This window comes from Schistocerca nitens, chromosome 7, assembly GCF_023898315.1.
Source record: "Schistocerca nitens isolate TAMUIC-IGC-003100 chromosome 7, iqSchNite1.1, whole genome shotgun sequence".
Classification (NCBI taxonomy): domain Eukaryota; kingdom Metazoa; phylum Arthropoda; class Insecta; order Orthoptera; family Acrididae; genus Schistocerca; species Schistocerca nitens.
In genome coordinates, this window is record NC_064620.1 from 341562480 (window position 1) to 341587209 (window position 24730).

General features: G+C 39.3%; 1 protein-coding gene across 2 annotated transcripts in view; it reads right to left on the minus strand.

Annotated features, from left to right (window-relative positions):
• The window catches only part of LOC126194863 (histone acetyltransferase KAT7), a 603999-nt gene that overhangs the window by 550593 nt on the left and 28676 nt on the right, over positions 1–24730 (minus strand). For both annotated transcript variants that reach the window (XM_049933208.1, XM_049933209.1), the window contains exons 3-7: positions 20758–21018; positions 17318–17589; positions 14439–14720; positions 12192–12418; positions 11317–11503 (exon numbers count right to left, since the gene is read on the minus strand). In XM_049933208.1, the coding sequence (XP_049789165.1) occupies positions 11317–11503; positions 12192–12418; positions 14439–14720; positions 17318–17589; positions 20758–21018 (1229 nt within the window). The remainder of the gene's footprint in view (positions 1–11316; positions 11504–12191; positions 12419–14438; positions 14721–17317; positions 17590–20757; positions 21019–24730) is intronic.

The window sequence follows — 24730 nt, forward strand, 5'->3', positions numbered from 1 at the left end:
TCAACGAAATCTAAGAAGAAAACAAGTGTTGCATTACTTATTGAACGTCCCTCGTATAATAATTAGTGTAAAAAAAGAAAGAAAAGTGTGGTTCTTTACCGCATAACATCTGTCTATTGTTCTGGTATGGACTGAAACAGGGATTTTGAATTGAAAGGTTGCTGGTTCGCGTGCTGCTTCTACGATTTTTGTTTATCCAGTTTCATGTTTTCTAAAAGATCCTGGATGTTTCTTATTAACTTAAAGGAGTATTTAATTTTATGTTTAAATAAAAGCAATTTACGTCCAAGGGCGAGTTTGTTCGATTTTGTGAATCTTAAAGGGAACATGTAACAGTGAATCGCAATTTTCTCCGAGACGCAGCGCAGGAAAAGCTACCTGACACGTATGAGCGCACACTGGACCACAGTTGGTTGGTTGGTTTTGGGGAAGGAGACCAGACAGCGAGGTCATCGGTCTCATCGGATTAGGGAAGGACGGGGAAGGAAGTCGGCCGTGCCCTTTGAAAGGAACCATCCCGGCATTTGCCTGGAGCGATTTAGGGAAATCACGGAAAACCTAAATCAGGTTGGCCGGACGCGGGATTGAACCGTCGTCCTCCCGAATGCGAGTCCAGTGTCTAACCACTGCGCCACCTCGCTCGGTCACTGGACCACAGTCTGTTAGCCTGTGGCGCCCAGCATTTCTTTCTGGACTCACGGATCTCAGTTCAGAGTCGTATTCTGATGAGGAAACTGACATGCTGGAGAAATTATATGAAACACCAGAATTGAAGAGATAAGAATGAAAAAGCGGATACGCGACCGAGAAAAAAACTCATGGTGAATTCGTTTTGATATCAGAGTTTATAGGAAACGGTTCAGTAACTGCCTTTCCGTTTGGATCCGGAGTCAGTTCCACGAAGTTCTTCAAAAGCATGTTTGGTCGAGCTGCTTCAAGAACCTGTTCAATGCACGCTACGCAGCGCGCGGTCTGTAAACGTCCCAACACTGCGTGGCGCATGGGGAAGCAAGCTCTTTTGACTGCTCTCTTCTGCCCGGCGAGTCCCGATCCGGCACATGCTAAGTTTTGCATGAAGAATCTGAGTCGGTGCTCGTGTTGCGTAACTGCTTGGACCCTTGGAGGAGCCTTTCATTAACACCGCAACTATAGTCAAGGAGGCTGAGGTGTCACACCCACAACTTCAATGCAAAGCCATATCTCTAATACGGACGAGTAGGTTTCTGGCTGTCGAGAATGGCAGTATGACTCAGCGATTTTTTCTGTCTTTCCAACAGCCGAGTATGATGCCACCGATTAATCTTTGCCCTATAAGATGGTTCGTAAAAATTATATCGACTTATATTACCTTTTTTAGTTCTTCAAAAAGTATCCCTTAATTTTTAATGATGAAACCAAAAATGGTATTGGTACGCGCTCTCTCTATGTCTGCAACCAAAAATGGTATTGGTACGCGCTCTCTCTATGTCTGCAACCAAAAATGGTATTGGTACGCGCTCTCTCTATGTCTGCAGGCATACGTGTTGCGAACGTGGGACGAGGATTTCCGCCTTATGCAAAGACACCTTTTCAGTTTCGTTTTTCCGGCCATCCTGATTCAGGTTTTCCGTGATTTCCCTAAATCGCTCCAGGTAAATGCTGCGATGATTCCTTTGAAAGGGCACGGACGACTTCCTTTTCCGTCCTTCCCTAATCCGATGAGACCGATGACCTTGCTGTTTTGTCTCTTCTACCTAACAATCTAATCCAGTCCAGTTTCGTTTTACCCAGACATGTTTCAGCACTTTTTGTGCTAATCTTCAGTGGGTTATTTTATTTTGGGTTATTGTATTTTATATTACTTACATGAAGCTATTGGGTATTTATGTTGGTAGTTAGTCTGCTACGCAATCTACAACTTGTCTTGGCTTTGATGTTGTGTTTTCTCGTATGTTTTGGCGAGGTGAATACGCTGACTTCTGTGATTTACGGTCGTTTGACAACGCACTTTCTGCGAATTTTCAAACATGTGCAGACCATAAACCACAGAAAGCAGCGTATTCACTTCGCCAAAACGTATGAGAAAACACTACAGCATCAAAGCCATGACAAGTTGTAGATTGTGTAGCACACTAGCTACCAACATAAATACCAATTAGCTTCATGTAAGTAAGGAAATAAAATAACCCACTGGAGATAGCACAAAACGTGCTGAAACATGTCTGAGTAAAACGAAACTGAAATGGTGTCTTACATAAGGCGCAATTCCTCGTTCTATTTTCATAGCAAGCACGGACATAAGAACTGCAAAACCACAGGATCATTAGTATTGCGTATGCCTGATTGTTTTCATGACTGCAGAAACAATCCCTCGCTACCTAGCAGTTGTCATGTGAATACGTGTAAGTGGTAGTCATCGGATTTTGTGTTGTGGGCAGAATTACAAAAAAAGTTATTGCATCGAATTTTGTTTTAAGCCTGGCGATTCTCAAATTGAAACAACTCATAAGATTCGACAAATCTTTGGGGACGAAGCAATCAGTACCCCGCAGATAAATCAGCGGCACAACCGCCTCAAACATAGCCGCTCACGAATGGAGAGCGATTCACGTTCAAGTAGGCCCTCAGCACCCGCAGGTGAGGCTGACTGCGTGAGAATACTGGTAATGCAGTATAGACGAATCACTATCAGAGAACTCGCAGACTTGGTTAAAATGAAACATCACTAACTCGACCTCGTATTTGAACGAGAAAATGACACAGTTTAAGATATCAGCACCAGCAATCGATCTCGGGCGAAACGTTAGGCCACAGTTGTAACAGGAAGCAATTACGACCTCTGGGTGTAACGATTTCAAACTTTGCGCACGCCGGTTGTCCCTCGTTCTGCCCCACAGCAGCCGGCTAGCGCCTGAGCGCTAACCACTGTTACAGCGGGAAGTTGACGGCATGGGAAGAAGGGGGCGTCACTTCTCCAGAACAGCCTTCGTATTGACGAAGAAGTTCTTAAAAAAATCGACGACCCGCGATTACCGTGCGCTGCTATAACATTCGACGCATCCAGTAGCCTACAAGATGACGTCCCACAATGGTCGATGACTTGGGACAATGTTGTGATAGCGCAAATGATGGTGCACGAGGCTGGTCAGCCTTTGGCACGAGTTCGATCCTTACAACCGCCACACGTCCACTACCCTGCTACACCCTTACAAGCTTTTCAGGCTGTTTCTATCCACCTTGTATACTTCTGAGTTACTTGTACTTGATTTGTATTCCGAAATATTTGCTTCGTCTTCTTTGGTAGTGTAACATCTGCATCCACATGATTCAGTAAGCAGACAACAATTTTGCGAATGGTTGGCTGTACAAAGAGACGTCGCGCAATAAACTTTATTTACAGAAAAGTCTACATTTACACGCAATGGTATCACGAACATCTGCAATTCTCAAACATGGGCGATGGCGACCCCACATAACACTAAGGAAACAAGATTCCAAATTTGGTTCCCAGCGAAAGTCTTGTGTGGTATGATTGATGACCAGGTGATAGGGCCCGTGTTTCTGACAAACTGCGTGACAGGGGCAGCATGCGCATATTTCCTTATAGAAACCCCATTGGACTTCTGTAAATGGGGCTGGTGGTTGCAAGTTCCTATGGGACCAAACTGTTGAGATCATCAGTCCGTATATGGGGCTGGTTACAGAAGGATGTGTACGCTACAACGGTGGATACACTTAAAGAACTTTTAACGAGGCATCACCGATACTGTTGTCCACATTAAAGCCTGGCGAGATGAAGATCGATGTGCAACACAACACAACCTCCAACTCGTTGGCAAGTGCATTGAAATGGGTGGGGGACGAGATTGAACATCTCTTGTCGGATGGATCAGTCATCTGTCCCACCTTTATTCAGTCCACTACAGCGCTTGTCGCAGCATTTCGGTGAGTAATATTCACACTTGTCTTCATATCCATTCAGGGACGTGTGTAATCTTCAGACCGTTGCAGTTCCGTATGATCCAAAATCGGGCACATGTTCATAGGAAATTGTTTATTTTCACATGGAGAATCACCTCACAAATTATATAACATTCCTCCTGATTCACCCTGTATCTGCCTGAAAATCAAAATTAATAATTCTAAGCAACCGAAGAATCTGTAATCATTCTAATCTTATCCTCACGATCCCCATGTGACTGATACGTAGGGAGTTGCAGTATGTTCCTAGAGTCATCATTTAAAGACGGTTCCTGAAACTGTTTTAGAAGACTTTACGTCTATCTTCAAGTCTGCCAGTTCAGTCCTTTCAACATTTCAGTGACACATTCTCAGAGATCAAACAAACCTGTGGCCATTCGTGCTGCCCTTCTCTGCAAACGTTCAGTATCCCCTGTTAGTCCTATCTGATACGGGTTCCAAACACTTGAGTAATATTCTACAACCGGTCACGTGAGTGATATATAAGCATGTAAGCAATCTCATTTGTAGACTGACGGCACATCCCCAGTATTCTGCAAATAAAGCGAAGTCTACCTCCCACTTTACCCACGACTGAACTTACATGATTATTCCCTTTCATACCCCTATAAAGAGTTACACTTAGGTATTTGTATGGGTTGGCCGATTCCAACAGTGACTGACTAATGTGATAGTCATAGGATACTGTGTTTTTTCGTTTTGTGACGTGCACAATTTTACATTTTCGAACATTTACAGTAAGTTGCCAATCTTTGTACCACTTATCGAGATCTGACTGAATATTTATTCCGCTTTTTCAGACAGTAGTTCATTATAGGCAACTGCATCATCTGCAAAAAGTCTGAGGTTACTACTAATATTGTCTACATGCTCATTAATATATAACATGAACAGCAAGGATCCCAACACACTTCCCTGGGGTACACCCAAAGTAACTTCTACCATCTGACAATGACTCTTCATGCAAGATGGCATGCTGCGCCCTCTCTACCAAGAAGTCCTCAATCCAGTCACAAATTTCACCTAACACCCGCATATGATCGTACTTCCGACAATAACCACAGGTGCGGTACTGAGTCAAATGCTTTTCGGAAATCAATAAATACCCCCGGCTGCAAAGGGCGGAGCGAGTGACGCGTAATTTAATAGCTGTACATTCAAATGCCATAACTGCATACTTTCAGCATTATGGTCCAGTTTTTTGAGCGGACGAATTTCTGGGGCTAATATCTTGCAAGTGTGCTTATTTTTTTCCTCCTTAAAATGTGAGATAGAGTTGGTGATGTTTCCTTGTACTGGCACTGCCAGCACTTTTTGTAAGATATTCATTTGGTTCCGAGCGCTGCCAGTATTTCCTCGCGTGTCATCTCTGCTTTCGCATAAGCACAAAACATGGCTAACTGTGCCAACACTGCAGGAAGGAGTCAGCGTTGCCTTCGCCTCCCCTCCCCTCAAGGGCGTACCCAGGATCTGAACTGGGGGGGGGGGGGGGAGGTCATACTAGTCTCAGGAAACAAGGACTCAAGACAACATACAGCACTTCTTATTAAATAAAACAGTAAACCAGTGAAAAACTGCTTTTAATAAACATTTTAAATACAAGAATGCACTTGTACAATCCGAGAAAACATGCAGCATTTTTTATTAAATAAAACAGTACACTAGTGAAACACTGCGAATATCTTCTAGGGGGGGGGGGGGGCAGCTGCCCCCCACCCCTTCCCCTCGCTGGGTACGCCCATGCCTGCCCTCCCGCCCTTCTGCGTCGTGAGGTGACAACTCGTCCACCACCACGCCCACGCTCGCTTTCGCGACCCGTTTGAGGGCGGCCGAAACCCTATTCGCCAGGAAGGCGCAGTCTGGGCAAACTGACCTGCGCGGGTGCCATTACTCACGCCCGCGGCTCCTGACCCCCTCAACTGCCGAGATAAACATCTGCCGGCCGGCGGGTCTGCCTAATTACGCCACCTCACCTGCCCCAGCCCAACACGTCAACTGCGGGCCGCTCACGCAAAGCGGCGCGATTTCCTTTCAGCCAGCTGCGCGGGAAAAGATCGAACCACTAGAATACGTCTAACGTAACAGACATAATGTTTACATCAGCTCCCAAACCCGAGTTTCCTAAATCGATTTTACAATACTATTACAGGATGGTCACATACACTCTCCAAAATCGATTCTGTAAATTCGATTCCGCTTCCCAATCGATTTTCGCTCACATGTAAACGCACAACAGTTTCTGAAACGTGTCTGGATTATCAGCTTGCTTCTTGGTTTCAAAATATTCGCCTAATATGGGCGGGATAACTTACTGTGCAGTGAACGAGAAGCAAAAATATTACACTCGGCATAAAACTGCCTACCTCTAACATTTAAGAGTATATAAAGACCGACTAAATCCGAAACTGGCACAGCTGTTTTCCAGGCGCCATATTTAACTGCGCTAGCAAATCCGCTTCAGACCTTCACATGTAAACACGACGGCGGAAAAGGGGTTTCCAAAATTTGGTTATCGTCTTTCGGAAGTTTTGTTAAGTATAAACGTAGTGACTCAGTCTCGTTTTTGTTAAACAATTGCGATGGCAGCGCGCCAAGCGGTTAGGAAGCTGTACTTATGATGAGTTCGAAGTGATGTTACGAAAGTGAATACAACTGTTAATTGTTATATTGGTCTGTGGAATTACTATTACAATCATTATTATTATTATTTACGAACAGAAGTAGCAGCAGTGCAATAAATTGCAGTGACAAGAAGAAGACACCCAATTCGCCATTTTTTTTTACATTTCCTCAGGACCTCGGGATTGCTAGTAAATGGCGGAAGATTTGACATTTTGCAGGACGACATCGTATATATGCTCAGTAACGAGAAGTTTTTCTTCTCTACACTTCCAGCCAAATCAGTGAATGTGGAATGTAGGAAACTTGTACTGAACGCAATGCTTGCATTATTCAATGCACTGAATACAACGGCAAGTATTTTCAAAACATTCATTTTAGAAGCAAAAGTAATTAAACTTACAAAATATTCATGTATCAGAAAGTTGAGTGAAGCGTAAAATGTATGAGTCATTACACTTCACTTCATACAACACTATTGTGTGTCAAGGACAGTGGCTATCACAGTATAAATGGACTACAGAAATACATGCTGCTCGAGCATGAAGTATGTTTTTATATTCTTTTGCTTTCAGTGGCGTAAGCTCCAATTGTATGCACATTTATACGTATTTTGTTTATGAATAAGTTGTAGCTTATGTCACCAAATCTGTGAGATTTGGGTCATTTCATTAATTATGTAGGAAAGTTATTAAAAAAAAAACATTAATCTTAGTGCTGCTTTCTCACTGCTTGGAGCACTACTGTTGTACCAACTATGAGACGGTAACAACTTTCACAGCAGTGACTGTCACAACTGTATGTTAGACTGTGCTATCACCGTCAATTAGAGTCATTTGTCCCACCAGATTTTTTAATTTTTAGAATAAACATTCTGACATGAATTATTTACGAAAGAATGGAACGACTGGTAGAGGCTACTGACCATATGACTTAGCTCAGAAGACAGATTCGAGACAGGTTTACCTAAATTTATAGCATTAATAGACTTAGAGACAGCTTTAGAGAATGTTAATTGAAACACAGTCTTCAGAATTCTGAAAGCAACAGAGAGCAAATATGGTTACCTTAAACTTAAACAGAAACCTCATTGCAGTTTTAACAATCAATGGAAATGGAAGTGAAGCTGTAGTTGAAAAGGGAGTGAGACAGAGTTGTACCCTACCTATAAAATTTTTCAATCTGTAAAGTGAGAAAACTGTGTAGAAAATCACAGGAGAAGAAATTAAAACTGATTTTTTTCCAGTGACAATGCAACTTTTTGTCAGAGGCATCAAAGTAGTATTAACATCAACAAAAGTGAAACAGTAAAACAAGACTTATGAAATACAGTCAATTAAAATCATGTGATGCTGACTGAATTATTAAGTTAGTGCAGACATTCACAGATTTTTTGTTTTTCATATTGGTAATCCGATTACTAAGGGTTTATTTATCAATTGTCATTTTTTATCTGTAGCTCATGTTGCTATTTGAGTTTACATATTGTTATTTTGATATAGTAAGTGGAATTGTGGACACTAGAAAATGGAGAGCCACATGGAGAAATCAGAACATTTCCAATATATTCTTCTGTTTGAGTTCAACAGAGGGGGCAACAGCAGCAGAGGCAGCCACGAAGATTGGCGTCATGTATGGAGATAATACCTCTGGTAGGAGCATGGCAAGAAAATGGTTCTCTTGTTTTAAGGAGGATGGTTTTGCCATTAGTGATTCATCACATTCATGATGTGGTTTGATGAAGACTGCTTAAACAAATTAATCCACAATGATAAATGTCAGTGTATTCAAGGACCTACAATGTGATGAAGAAACAAAGAAATTACTGACATCAGCTGTAGGCACTGATTTAAATCAATGGAGAAAATCGAAAATTTGTGCGACACTGGGATTCAAACCCTGTCCTCCTGGTTACGAAGCAGATGCACCGCCACTGTGCCATCTGGACACAGTGGTAATCACAGCTGCACCAATTAGCCAAGAACACCTCCCATCAGCCCCAAATTCTCAATTTATCCACACACTACTGATGTAGTGCCCTTTGTCATACATATTTACCTTGGTAACAAAAAGGCAGCTATTATTTGCTTTTGCGCAAAACATACTGCGTGCCCGCTTGTCTTATGAAAAAACAGCATGTTCACTTGAGGGTTAAAACAGCTCTGGAAACAACTGCAGCAAATATCCCTTACTTTGTAGGTTCCAATTTAGAAGCCATGAGGTATTTTCTGTGATTTGTCGAAGACATTTGACTGTGTGAACCACATCATTTTAAGTTAATTTGGAATACTATGGTGTTACTGGCAATACAACAATATGGTTCAAGACATATCTCAAGCAAGAAACAAGTGGTGACCAGAGAATTAAGCTGTCAGTCATCACCAGATTTGGAAATAATTATGTGTAGTGTTCCACAAGGATCCATCTTAGGGCCAATGCTTTTTTTTGTGTACATGAATGACCTCTTGTTAATTACATTGCCAGATACAGTGTTTATTTCGCTTGCAGGTGGTATAAGTATTGCAATAACAGCAAGTTGGCCACAGTTTTACAACCGACTGCTAATGACATTTTCATGTACATTAATAAATGGTTCATAGCCAGCTCAAAGTCAATAAACTTTGAAAAACTCACCAATACAGTTCATAACATGTAAGATGTTTCCATTCAGCAAATGCATACAGCATGAAGAACTGAAGATAGAAGAGGTTCAGAGTACTAAATTTCTGCAATTACAACTTGATAATACATTCAGTTGGTAAATGTATACCATGGAACTACTGAAATGCCTAAACAAATGTTTACTTGCGATGTGCATGTTATCAGACATAGGTGACACAAAAATAAAAAGGCTGACATACTTTGCTTGCTTTCATTCATAATGTCTTATGCTATGATATTTTAAAGTGAAACACATGGTTTCAGAATCCAAAATCGTGAAATATGCATTATTTATGGTGTGAATTCACAGATACCCTACAGAGGCCTGTTTATGGAAGTGGGTATACCAACTATTGCTTCTCAGCATATTTGTTGCTTAGTGAAGTTTGTTGTAAATAATGTATGCCTTTTTCCAACAAAAAGCTCAGTTAAAAAAAATCAGTTATAGAAACAAGAACAATTCACATAAAGAGTTAAAGGCACATGCTTAAGTTAAAAAAGGGATTCACTATAGTCCGATCCATGAACAATGGCGGTACACGGAAGGTCGTGCTTTCTGCTTGAAGAAAACATTTTCTGCAAATTATGTCTCGGGTGCTCATGTAGAATTTATCACTTGCCACCAGTGATAACTCCCAACAAATGGTATAGAAATTCTCTGAACAACTCACTACGATCATGTTTAATGCTTGCATTAACTGCGGCATTCACAGCAGAGTGCTCAGAACACTTCTGAATGCTCATTGGCTGTCAGAGAGTATGTGATATAGATGCTAAGAACAAGCCTAAACTGTGTTACAAGGACATTTTGCTGTAATGAAAGTGAAGAATAATGTATTATTAATCACTACAAACTTTGTTGAACACAGTAAACCACAAACGAAAATACTGTATAGAGTTGCTAACTAGTAATTTCTTCCAAACAAAAAAAATCTATTCTGAAATCTGTACTGCAGCATCTTGTTACACATTAAACAACAGACTGAACTGTTAAGGGTCTAAAAAATATGGCAAGACACCCCATCACTTCCGGAACATTAGCCAAAATACAGTACTCTCCGTAAACATGCAAATGCAGTTAAAATGCATCTGAAGCGATTAGCTTCTAAATATGTGGAAATATGGTTAGTACAGCATAGTTACAATCTATAAACATTTTACAATTGTGAAGGATAAGTGCACTTAGCTCGCAATCTCCTGGGTAGCACTACAGGAAAACATTTGACAACCTGAGAAATTTTTACATGGACAAAGTTACATGAAAAACAAAGTGGCTGTAAACTGATCTAACAATCGAATGATCTGATAAGCTGCATGGTTCCAGAATGAATCTTTAATCTGCAGCAGAGTGTGCCACAATGAAATTTCTTGACAGACTGAAGCTGTACACTGGAATAGGACTCAATTCGCAATCCTTTACTTTTGTGAGCAGTGCACATGTAAAGCAAGCTATATAGGCACACCGCATGGTCTCCTTTGCATTAAATTGGTTATAACAGTTTTAAATGGAATCTAGCACTTATTTATACAGCTGCATTTCTGGCAATTTTATATTTCAAGGTTTGACAGTACATTTGCTGCTTAAGTCTCTGATGTTCTAGGATAATAACTGAAATGATTTTGTTTTAAATTTATTAATGAATGGCACATCATTATCGATTAATACATAGGTATAACAATGAAACATTAAGGCTACTACTGCTTACCTTTGTAATGATTTGTACAACAATATTTCACAGCATATTTTACTTACTTATTTTATGTAAGCAAAAAATTAAAATAGCAACTACATTTTGCATTCTTCTTCCTCACAGTAATGTGTGAACATATGTAAGTATTCAGCAAAAGATTGCTCATCAATAAAATTGTTAGAAGGCCAATTTAGTTAGTTAATGTTTACAGAATTTTGCATTTTGTGTTCGGTGCAACACAACACATCATTAATTTTTATATTCAGAAATTTCCTATTTAAATTTGTAAAACAGGCAATATACTAACAACTATAAGAAATTTACTAAAGTCCAGTAGCATTGTAATACAGGCAATAAATAACATATAAAGTGATAAGAGACTTACCTTACTGAAGTAACCAACTGTATGGCAGCCTTCAGAGTCACAGATTGTCATAACATAAAACAGAAATGGTTCTACATCATAGTACAGTGTTTTATGGTCAAGAAAAAACTTCGCCAATAGGCAGAGATTTTGACAATATTGTTTATATCTCTTGCCGTCCACTTCCCACACTGAGAGTCTGTCCTTCCTGTGCATGAAAAAGTAATAAGTGGAGTATATAAGAACTTGTTTTCAAAGCAATTGCAATAAATATATAGTTCACACAAGTATTCAATGTAATGATACACTGAATGAAAAAACACACATGGCCTACAGTGTGGAGGAGGAGAAGGGGTGGGGGACACAGAAGCGCTGGAAACTAAATACATATTTTTGGCATAGGCATGTATACAGATGCTTGTTGATAATTGGTGATAGGACACTCATGGTATCTTATGATAATATTATGGTTATTTATTTCTGTAGTGACTGATCAAAATGTGTACCAGACTGAGACTAACTCCACCATCCATTCATTTCTTTTCTGTGACTGTAACTCAAATTCGATTATTTCAATGAGATCAAGTGTGGCCATGACTTTTTGGTAAATGGCTTTTTCTTCAGGATTGGGGGTGGGGACTGGCACAAGAATAATTATTCAATGCTTAGTGTATATAAACTACTAATAAATCTCCATAAACGCTAGGCATTCAAACCAGAAGTGTACTAGAATGAGTTTATTACTTCATTTAATGTAAATAATTTAAGGTAACTGTGGAAAGATTACTCATTTTACTCCTACATTCATTATACTAGACCTGAAATTTACATATCAGTAGGCCTAATGGAAATGTTGTGTATCCAAACAAACAGAATAAGCTCATTTGTTGACATACCTATAGACTTCTTCACCTGGTGGATGCCTCCACACACACTTCACCATGTGTCTTTTAAGTATCGTTCGAGTCTTCATATAACGCAAACAGTATTCACAAAGGTATAGCTTCGGTACTCTAGCATAATCATCAGGGTACGGACTTTGGTACCACACTTCCATTTCATGTTTACCCATTTCTACATACTTTGTACCCTTCACATGAGGGAGGTTGCTCAGTTCTTCTTCCTGCCAAAAATGTTTTTATTTGTTACATAAATAGTACATTTGTTTGATAAAATTATGAATATGTCATGTCATAATGTTGCTCACATATGGATGTAACCGGGTGTTATTTTACAAAGAAGCTTAAATAATCAAATAAAAGAATGCCACATTCTTTCAGAACAGCTGTCTGAAACATATTAAACTCGACTGCTCTGTACACTGCATATTTTAAAAGTAAGGCATTTGTTCATTTAGTTGTAGTGAACTTCTGCATTAAAACTGAAAGAAATGGAATGAAAATTTAAAATACAAAATAATATGTTTAAGGTATGTACATGACAACTGTCCATATTTTACGTGGGAAAAGTATTTACTCGAATCTAAGCCGCACTCGAATCTAAGCCGCACATGAAAAATGAGACTCGAAATAAAGGGAAAAAAAAAATTTCCCGAATCTAAGCCGCACCTGAAATTTGCGACTCGAAATTCAAGGGGAGAGAAAAGTTTTAGGCCGCACCTCCATATCGAAACAAAGTTGTTCCATTGTAATATGAGACACAATTTATGTCGAATTAATGACGATACAGCGACAGTAGTTTGGTTCGAGTCGTAAGCTTAGCAGTTAAGCTTTACCAGGTAGCCATTGCTATGCGTCAGGCGCTCCGTCTGTATTTATATGAGTACCCTTCCTTTTTCACGTCCTCCATCTGGTTTGAATCGATTGCTTATTTTGCTTTGATCTGATAAGTGCTGTTTTCTTTGTTATAGGTGTTCACGTCACTCTAAGCTGTAAATGCATTACTGTAACAATGGCAAGAGACTGCTATTTGTTGTTACTTACACTGTTGCTTTCTTTGATAATGATCAACAAGAACCAAATAATAGACTGTGTATGATAGAACATGTTCTGAACGAGAGTTAGGCGTAAATTTTTCTCCGTTTCAAAATCTTTGCGGCCGCTTCTTTAGTACATCAAATTCTGAACAGAAATTAGAGTCAGCTTAGATTTAAAAATCTAGTCAGTTGCTGTGCTTCATTTCTGACTGTTTCACTAATAGGCATAAGAATAATACGAATATAAACATGACACGATACGTATATTCTTCCGCGTTTGCTGTTGTCTCACTCTAGTTTCGTAGTTTATTAGGCAGACAGGATTTAAATGAGATAGCAGCAAACGCGAAAGAATACATGGCAAAATGTTTATATTCGTATTATTCTTATGGTGAAGAGAATACTGCAGGTGATTCACATTTCATCAGGTTCCTATTAGCAACCATCTCTTCTCACAGGTAGGAAAAAATTCAGAACCTAGAGTTGGCCATATTGACAAACATCCTAAACAGTCTTGCTAGTCGGATTTTCGTAGTACATTGAAATTCTGCTACATTCGAAGATGAACAATACGGAATTTGTATTTACTTCGTTGGATAATGTATGAAAATGCAGTGGTCGAAACTCGGGGCGGAGAAAAAAAGCTCGTCTTCCACCTTTTTTTTTTTTTTTAATTTATTTACTGACGCAGAGGCAGTATTTATCTTTGTGCCTACAAAGCATACCTGTGTAGCACTACATATATTCGACAGCAGAAGTTAGTTGTAGTGGCACCTACCAACATTTTTCAGAACTTCCGCTTGCTTTGCACTCGATTCTAAGGCGCAGGCGGTTTTTTGGATTACAAAAACCGGAAAAAAAGTGCGGCTTAGATTCGAGTAAATACAGTAGCTGCAAGTACAAGTAATATTCTGAAAACACCTGAAGAAAGAAGATTTTGTGTCTGCATGTCGTGCACATCAAACAATCTGTATCAGCAGGAACCTCAACACAGTATGAGAATGATAAAGCAAGTTTTGGCATATGCAGAAGAAGCAAAGCTTTGAGTGTTTATTACACTCTTTACATATCTAATACGTAATTAAGTTACATATGTAACGGTAATTGATTTACTAAGTCAGTCTATATTTTGGTAGTTTTACTTAATACATCCAGAGCTACTTCTGTTATAAATTTACATTTTTTGCTACAGAAAGCTGACACTCACAATTTTTTCACTGGCAATGGCTTGGGCCTCATGGAAAAGACGCAAGTCATATTCAGGAACCCCTGTGAGATGTGGTTCCCTTTCTTTTTCGTCTGCAGTCCCATTACTATTGGCTGAGGGTCCTTTGTCATCATCCTTTTCTCCAGAGCGACGCATTTCTCGAATTTTCATCTGATACTGTCGCTGCTCTGCTGTGGGTGGTGCTTTCGATGGGCGACGTGCTAGAACTGCCAGTGCCTTGCGCCGTTCTTCTTCCCGTTTACGGTGTTCCAAATATGCTTCCTGCATTGAGACCCAAGAGAAACAGATACTGAATGCACAAAATAAAATGCATGCTTCTCCCAAACTGGTGGGTGTATTCTGTCGCTAAGAATAAAAAGTAGGGGTACCAAAATCTGGTGAATATAATTATTTTTGGACAGCCAAAATGAAATGTCAGAAACAGGTTAGATGATTTTTCCATAAAATGTGATGATGAAATGTGTGTGTTTTGCGAATGACATCCAAAAAATGATAATACTAGAGACGTATTATCATTTTTTGGATGTCATTCGCAAAACTCACACACATTAAATGTTAGCTTGATTAAAGCAGCATTTGTGACAAACATAAATTTGGTTATAGAAGTGATTAAAATCCTATAACGTTACCTCGGTGACATTAAGACTTAAGCTTTGGATGAGAAAACTGCAGTAACTATAGACACCATATTTAATACTGTAACTTATTCTATACCCATTACTAACAAGTGATGGACACTATAGAGGTTATTAACACAGGAAATGTTTGGTTCTGGACATCAGAGCTGTATTAAGGGCATACTTTATAGCACTGCACGGATTAACAAGGAAACACCAACACAAGTACAGGTGATGCCTTTCCACAAACTCTAGTGATGAAGTTATCACTAATTTGTTTACAAACACTGCGTTAAGAGACTGCCAAGATACTCTGAGGGGAATCTAAAGCTGATTATTTATTTACTGTGGGGCTTCTGAGATCAAACCACATAACAATATTTTTCCTGAACATGGTAGCCTGATAAAAAAATGAGTTAAATATCTTACATGTGATTGTTGTTAATAAGAGAACTACGAAAAAACTTTCATTGCCAAAACAAAGTGATATATTACTTTGAAATTTAATTATACAATTACTTTAAACTGGAAGTGCTTACTTTGACTTCACTAAAAGATACTGATAATCTTCCAGACCTTAAACAAAAGACAATATTAACCAATTCATACTGCAAACTTATTAAATTTGTTGCTGCAGCTTGTTCCAGCTGTTCTTGAGGCTAAGCAATGATTTTACTAACAGTAAACAAATAAGCTGCACAATTCTCTATGCATGCCAGAATAACTGCTCAACAACACTACTTCTTATAGAGCATCACTGCCATATACAGAATACTGTGCTTTAAAATTTGTCATAGCTTCACAACAATAGTATCTGTCTTATTCCACATACAGTTGTGATTTTGTGAGTGCGTTTGTGCTGTCCACGTTTGCGCTGCTGCACAATGACAGTGAACACTCAGCCAATACATCTGATAACTAAATAATCCTCTATCTTTAAACCTGAAAATTCATTCAGTTCATCACAGTGAAGCCTACAGCTTTGATAGTATTAAATGGAGTTTAACAGATGGTGTTATAATCAAACTTTCATTACTTGAGAGGGCCCCTATGAAAAACAGCACAATGAAACATTGTGGAAACATTTTTAAGGGTTTGCAGAAGAGAAATACTGAATAAACTACTGAAGCAACATATTTTAATTTCCACATGGGAGGGTAACATTTGTTAATTGCATACCATGTTTACATTCCAGATTACATATGTGATGACCATCTGCATCCACAACAGCCTGGAACCACACTATAGATAACTCTAATGAAGTCTGAAACATCTCCTGTGGCACGTGGACCATGGAGGAGGAGGAGGAGGAGGAGATTAGTGTTTAACGTCCCGTCGACAACGAGGTCATTAGAGACGGAGCAGAAGCTCGGGTGAGGGAAGGATGGGGAAGGAAATCGGCCATGCCCTTTCAAAGGAACCATCCCGGCATTTGCCTGAAGCGATTTAGGGAAATCACGGAAAACCTAAATCAGGATGGCCGGAGACAGGATTGAACCGTCGTCCTCCCGAATGCGAGTCCAGTGTGCTAACCACTGCGCCACCTCGCTCGGTCACGGTGGACCATGGAATGTTCAGTGCCGTGACACAGCTCGTGCACAGCTTGAAAATCGCACACTGCATACAGCACCCTCAGCCACAGCAACAGTAACTTTTTCAACAATTTGTGGCACAATTGGCTGTTGGCCTCTATCACGAGCAATTCCCAAAATGTCAGTTAATTTGAACTTTTGAATCATGTCCATCATCAGTGTGGATTTCTTTAGTGTGTCAATACTTGCAATGAGCAGCAGCACTGATCTCAGTTTGATAAAACAGCTTTGCAAGTAAAACCCTACTCACCTTTCTAGATCTGTGTTGATTGTCTGCAACTGTAGTCCACACTGATGCTTGTGTTTAACCCTACGTTGTCGTATGAGTACTGGTGCCTAAAGGCAAGTTGTGACACTAATACTACTAACAAAGCAAATGCTGCAGCACACAGCCTCAACATCATCCCTATATATTAAGGTCCCATAAGGTAAACAGTTTCCTGTCTACAATGGCTCAAGTAGCAAAAATTTAATTATAACCAAGCTATGAATCATAAAAAAATCTTAGTTTTATACCAAAAATGTTTGATGCATGGCCAAGATTCACTAGGGTGCTGCAATGTTCTCAAACAGTAATAGTCTGTTAAATACTTGACAACATAGTGTTTTATATTTATGAGTTATTTACAAATCGTGGTTAACAACATACCTTGCATTCTTGCACAGTCTTATTGTGATACATCGGACAGGCCTCAATCGTAAAATGTCTCTCGAGACGACCACCCAGGTGACCCACAGAGTCGCAGCCCTCTAGAGGACACTGCCGCTCTTCCTCCTGCAAGGAGCCAGTTTCCCCATCACCACGACCACTCCCTCCAGAGCCTCGCGGTTTAGACTTGTTGCGCTGTTGAGCTGGTGGGGCTTTCGGTCCTGCTGGCTTCTTCACAGGAGACTTGCTACTGGCAGTGCTCATTTTACTCTCTGCAAGATACAAAAGACACTTTGTACATTAGGAAGACATTAAACAAATAAAAACCAGTTTCATTATTTATTTAGATTGTCTAAACAGATGTGCACACTACAGCAAACAATACCACAGCTGTAAGAACCACCTCTTTAAGTTGGTCATTAGTACTGTGTGCGAGTATTGTATGTTCTGTCAAAGGAGATCCAGATGTTCCTTTGTATGTAGAAACAATGCAGAACTAGTTATATTGTTGCAGACAGTATTATTATAGAGGACTAACTGACAAATACAGGGGTTGGATTAAAATATGAGAACACCATGAGAAATGTTTGCTCACGAATAAATGCAGATTCTAGCCAAGCCAGTATGTGGCACTGTTGACCATGAACGGTACCTCTGCAAGACTACTGGAAGCTGTTTTGGATGCAAACAATTTTCCTATGCCATATTAGGCATTTCTGGTGTTTCCATACTTTCGTCCACCCTCTGTAATTTTTCTGTCACTGAAAGCCTCCTGAGTTAGCAACCAAGTAGCAGTGAGCTTTGAAGCAATGTTTGAACACGTGGAAACTTGATGGAACATTATTTCAAAATGACACAACTATAACCTCAAAATATTGTACCAGTGATATTCCCCAGAACTCGGGATTCTCAACTACTCTGTTGACACTGTACATATAAAGCTCGCAACAATCAAATAAATGTAAAAGGCTCCGTAAGAATATACCTTTGCTTTTTACATACTCTGATCACTGAAAACAGTTCTCTTAATGGTTTTGTTCCTTATGGAATATACACTGCCTGACACAACTGGAATCCATCGAGACAGGTGGAATGGCCAAAAGAGTGTGTTTGCAATGTTCATGTGTAGTGCTGTTGCCTGGCCTGGTACGTATACAAGGGGTGTGAACATCGCCAGACATTGAGTGATAACTGTGAAGAACATGGAGATGTCACATGCCTGTATGAGACAGCATTTTCAGCACCTGACACAATCTGAAAGGAGCCTCACTGGGGATCTCCATTTTGCTGGCTAATTGAATTGAGTAATATCCAGACTTGTGTAGCATTTGGAATTGACAGTGGCTCGATGTCAGATTGCATGGGAACATCAGGGAGGCACACTCATCATCAAGGTTCTGGTTGATCATGCCTTACAATTACAAGGGAGGATCGCCATATTGCGCGTCAAACGCTTTGTACTGGCTTCACATTTGTGCCTGTCATTCGAGAACTAGTAATGGACTCCCTGCAACATTCTATGTGATTTTGCATCATTGGTTAGAGATTAGCAGCAGCCAGACTAGGGAATTACCGTCCCACGAGTGAGCTGCCCTTAACATCGTAACACAATTGGCTGCATGTATAGTGGTGCTGTAATTGGGAAGTATAGCCTGTTGATAACTGCCATTGATGAATTGTGGTACAATACTACCCTGGATGACCATTGTTGGTGAGTATGGTGGCATCTAGGGAAAGATCCCATCCTTCCAAAGTTTTGCAGAGATAGAGTGATGTTACTTCTGCTGTCGTGGTGTGGGGAGCTATCAGGTATGACTTCAGGTCATGGCTGGTGGTGACTAAGGGAACTTCAATGTCATGTCCTGTATTATCCCTCTTATAACAGTGTTGTGGTGACATTTTCCAACAGGAGAATTATCACTCACACAGGACACGTGCCTCTATGAACTGTCTGTGTTATGTCAAGATACTCCTGTGACCAGCAATATCCGCAGATCTGTGACTGATAAAATGTGTGGGCCCAGCTAGGACATCAGCTCCATCTTAGTGCCAGCACCCATGATATCATGGACTACCTACAACTGTGGTGAGCCAGCTTGCCTAAGGAGATGATGCAACCTGTTTATGACCTCCCCTGCCAACTGAATCAGTGTGTGCATCCAGGCCAGAGGGGAGTGCAATGGTTCATATTGAAATGTGTTTTGTACATTTGACTCAATCATGTTATCACTAACATAACATCACATAACCTCTGAATTTGTGAAATTTCATTTTGTTTCTTCCTTCCTTTCTGTGTGCTTCACTTTTTTTGTCAGGCAGAATAAATATCTTTGCTTTTTACATCTCCTGATCACTCAATAGATTTCTCTTAATGGTTTAATTCCTCAGGGCATAACTGTACCATCCTCCCATCTGTTTCCACAGCCACATTCTGTGAGATGTGCTGTTTGCATTAATTCCGTCGCTGACATTTACAACTAAAATTGCAATGTTCAGTTGTCATTATGTTTGGGCTCATCAGTATATAACACCACCTTCTAATCAGTAATAAAGAATATATAATTATACAAATCATAGGATAGTTTACCATTATTGAAATATTTAATATACCTACTGAAACTGATGATGACTGTGTTTCAAACACCAAACACAGTTTAAACAATGTAACAGAGCATATACACACACTCATCAGAAAACAGAATAGTCTGTTCACATAATATCAATAATAATCACAAACATGCATTTAATAAAGCATTATTAATTGTCTTTCTACTGTATCTAAATTAGAGTGCATGGCATTATGGCATATGCTAAATGACTTAGAATACATTCACAGATTACATTCCAAACACAAACAACTAAAATAAAATACATACATACAGTAAAATGATATACAATGTTTAAATTTAACTGCTCCATTGGATGAAATTTGACTACAAAATATGAAGGCAAGTGATAAACACAGCTGTAAGGGGAAGACACTGATAGACACAGTTCACATAATAACCATCATGGAACTCCTGCTATGGCTGCTATGTAAGCAACACGATCTGTGATCAAGATGACTACTCACACTATTCTGTCTAGTTTTAAATCCCTCAGAAGCAATACAACAGAATACTCAAATCAGACAACATTCACACCCAAAAGCAATTCTAATTCATACTTTCCTCAATGCAGGCATTAACGTACTACATCAGTTAAATAACTACAACATCAGACACATGAAATACGAGTAGTATGTGGCAATCCTGTATGTCAACAATTTGGTTAATCTGTAGTTGAATGATCAGTGCATGATATTAATTGCCTGCTGACCTCAAAGGGGAGGGGTATTCTGTCAAAGCAGTGGATGACCATTATAAGATGTTACACTGAAAAATTAAGGTAAGTAGCCACCATATTTAGTATTTAGCAAACATCAGGAATAAAATACTTACCTGCTTCTGACTCTGTATCAGTTGCTTTTGCAACAACATGTTTACTTCGCCGGGCACTAGACGACCTAGTCTGTTTGCGAGTGACTACACTTGGCTTTGGCCCCTCTCCATCACTTTCAGACTGAGCTGGTTTTGTCTGAGAAGGTGTTGGACCCCGAGGCCGAGGTCTTACTCTCTTCTTTGCAGCATTCCCACGTTTCTGTGGAGCTTTAGCTGGTGCAGCTGAGGAATCAGCTGAAGACTCACTGTCTGAACTGCTATCTGTATGGAAAACATTACTGGTTTAGAAGGTACAAACAACTTAAGGATTGTGACTAATGAAAGGGCACATTAAAAATTAAGAAAATAAACTGACTGCATGTTTCTTCAATTTTCTTGTATATAATTTTGACAGAAGCCAGCAATTTATAATTTTGAGGTCTAATGAAGGTTCATTTCATTTCTGTGTGTTTCTGAATTACGCCCTATCCTATCTCCCCTTTAGTATGAAGTGCTATATACTAAACAGAAATGTAGACAAGAGTATATTTTATTAGTTAAGAATCAAGTAAAATGAAATACAGAGATGTTTTAAATGATTGGGATAAAGGCCTGCTAATTGGATACACACGGTAAAATGTTTCAGTGTGGAAACAGGTTTCATATGCAACAACGGCTCTAGCTATCCTCCACTATTATACATAAATATCTTTATTTAAGAAAATACATTGAAGGGTTAGTGTGGCTAGGTGAATCAGTTATACAATATAAATTTTAAATAAATACAAAACTTTTCACTGAACTATCTCAACATAAAATTCAAAATTCTTTTCTCAATGTTGTTGTTAAAGACAACCACAAGGCAGAAAATCTGTAAAAACTGAGTCTAACTGTGATTTAGCGCTAGTTTATTTTCTACAAGCCGTGAACTTAGGTCAAGAACTGCACTATTTGAAACTGGGCCAATGTTGCACGCAACATCCTTTACTGCCAAGCTAGTGTCACCAACAAACAGAAATATTTTAGAGTTACCCGTAATACTGGAGGGCATATCATTTATATAAATAAGGAACAGGAGTGGCCCCAACACAGATTCCTCGGGCACCCCCCACTTGACTGTACCCCACTCAGACACCACATAACAGTCGTTCTAAACATTGTGAATAATGACCTTTTGCTGTCTGTTGCTAAAGTAAGAGGTGAACCAATTGTGAGCTACTTCCCGTATTCCGTAATGGTTTAACTTCTGGAGCTATAGTTTGTTATCAACGCAATCAAATGCCTTAGCTAATTAAAAAAATATGCCTAGCGTTTGAAACCTTGTGTTTAACCCATCCAGCACCTCACAGAGAAAAGAGAATATAGCATTTTCAGTTGCTGACTTCTAAGCAGCCTTTCCAATAACTTTAGCAGACACTGATGGTATAGAAATAGGTCTAAAATTGTCTACATTATTCCTTCCTCCCTTTTTATAAAGCAGCTTTACTACTAAATACACTAACTGTACAGGAAACTGACCATTCCTAAAGGAAAAATTGCAAATATGGCTAAATACAGGGCTAACATGTGCAGCACAGTACTTTAATATTCTGCTAGGCACTCCATCATATCCATGAGAGTCCTTAGTCTTCAGTGATTTGATTATTGACTCAATCTCCCTCTCGTCTGTATCACAGAGGAGTATTTCAGACATCAATCTCGGAAAGGCATTTGCCATGAAAGTTATGATTCCCTGTGGAAACTAAATTTTTATTTAATTCAACAGCAATGCTCAGAAAATGATTGTTAAATACAGTACATATATCTGATGTATCAGTAACAGAAATATTTTTACTACGAACTGACTTTATATCGTTGACCTTGTGCTGCTGACCAGACACTTCTTTCACAACTGACCATATAGTTTTAATTTTATTCTGTGAATTAGCTATTCTATTTACATACCACATACTCTTTGCCTTCCTAATAGCATTCTTAAGCACCTTACAATACTGTTTGTAATGGGCTACTGCAGTTTGATTGTGACTAATTCTAACATTTTGATATAATTCCCACTTTATTCTACATAATACCCTTATCCCAGTAGTCAGCCACCTGGGCTGGCTATTACTGCTAGTAACCCGTTCAGAATGTTCTAATGGAAAGCAACTATCGGAGAGCATGAGAAATGTGTTCAGCAAAGCATTATACAGGGTGTTTATAAATGAATATTGAGGTTTTAATGCTTTATAATATTTATTATGTTAACTTTTATAAATGATAGGTCAAATGAAAGAGCAACTCAAACAGTATTACCAAGAACCTTATAAATGTTCAATGTGAGCACCATTTGTCACAAGGCACACATCAAGTCTATAGCCGAGTTCTTCCCAAACATTGATAAGTGTGTCTTCAGTGATTGTAGCAACAGGTGCTTCAATCCAATTTCTTAATTCAGGGAGATCTGCTGGTAGCGGAGACATGTACACACGATCCTTGATGAAGCCCCACAGGAAAAATCGCATGGCGTTAGGTCGGCTGAACTTGGAGGCCATGCAAAGCAAGCCCTGTCATTAGGCCCCTTGCGGCCTATCCAGCACTTGGCTATAGACTTGATGTGTGTCGTGTGACAAATGGTGCTCGCATTGAACATTTATAAGGTTCTTGGTAAATCTGTTTGAGCTGCTCTTTCATTTGACGTATCGTTTATAACTGTAAGTTTAATGTAATAAAATTATAAAGTGTTAAAATACTGATATTCATTTATAAACACCCTGTATTTGTCATCTTTGTTGTCAGCACTATAAACATCCTGCACTCTTGTTTCTTGACAAGGTTTAAAAATCTCTATATTGCTGTTGGATTAACCTTCCTACATAGTCAGTAATTATACATGACATTTATTTTAGGACAGAAGCCTTTTAGTGTTAAAATTTGTGCATCCTGGTCTGAAAGGCCATTCACCCTTTTACTAACAGAATGCCCATCTAATAATGAATAAAAATATTGTCTATGGCTGTGCTACTTTCCCCTTCACCCTGATTGGAAAAAACACAGTCCGCTTCAGATTATATGAATTTAGGACGTCTACCAGGATCCTTTTTCTTGAACCATCATATACAAAATTTATATTGAAGACACCACATATAACTAATTTCTGGTACTTCCTACAAAGTGAATCAAGAACCCTCTCTAGCTTGAGCAGAAATACTCTGAAGTCAAGAGTTATGGGACCTATAAACAACAACAATTAGAAGTTTTGTTTCACTAAATTCAACTGTCCCTGCACAACATTCAAATATCTGTTCAGTGCAGTGCCATGATATGTCTATGGACTCAAATGGAATACTGTTTTTACGTACATAGCCACTCCCCCTCCCCGCAAGGAACTCTTTGCAAAACCACCAGCTAATCTGCATCCTGGTAAAGGAAACCTATGAATTGTCAAATTATTTAAATGGTGCTCTGATATATCAATAATTTCAGAGTCAACATCTATAAGCAGTTCACTAACTTTGTCTCTAATACCTCCTATATTTTGATGAAATATGCTGATTCCTTAAAAAAAGGTGCAGCTGTAACACCAACTACTACAGGGATTTTTCTGTGAGTGATCCCACCACCACCCACTACACTGTTACCCATAAGCTTTTGCCAGCTTCCCCTTGCCAGACCTATTGAGGTGCAGACCATGTGTCGTGAAACCCAAAGAGGTCAAGGTCCACAGTGAGCTGTAGAGCCACAGAAGGAGAAGAAGAAGAAGAAGAAGAAGAAGAAGATAATTTCTTTTGTCTTTAATTAAATAAAATGGTATTTAGAATGCTCCGATGTACAACTCACTTGAGAAAACTAGAATATTACAAGGAGACAGAATAGCTGGCCACTATTTACATTTGGGAAGCCAGATTCTGTGGACTGATGAAAGGCACACATAAAACTACAAATATTTTTGTTTCCTGTCAATCTCACAACCTGTAGGTTCCTGTCACCCTAAGGTCTGAGTGACCTATCGCTC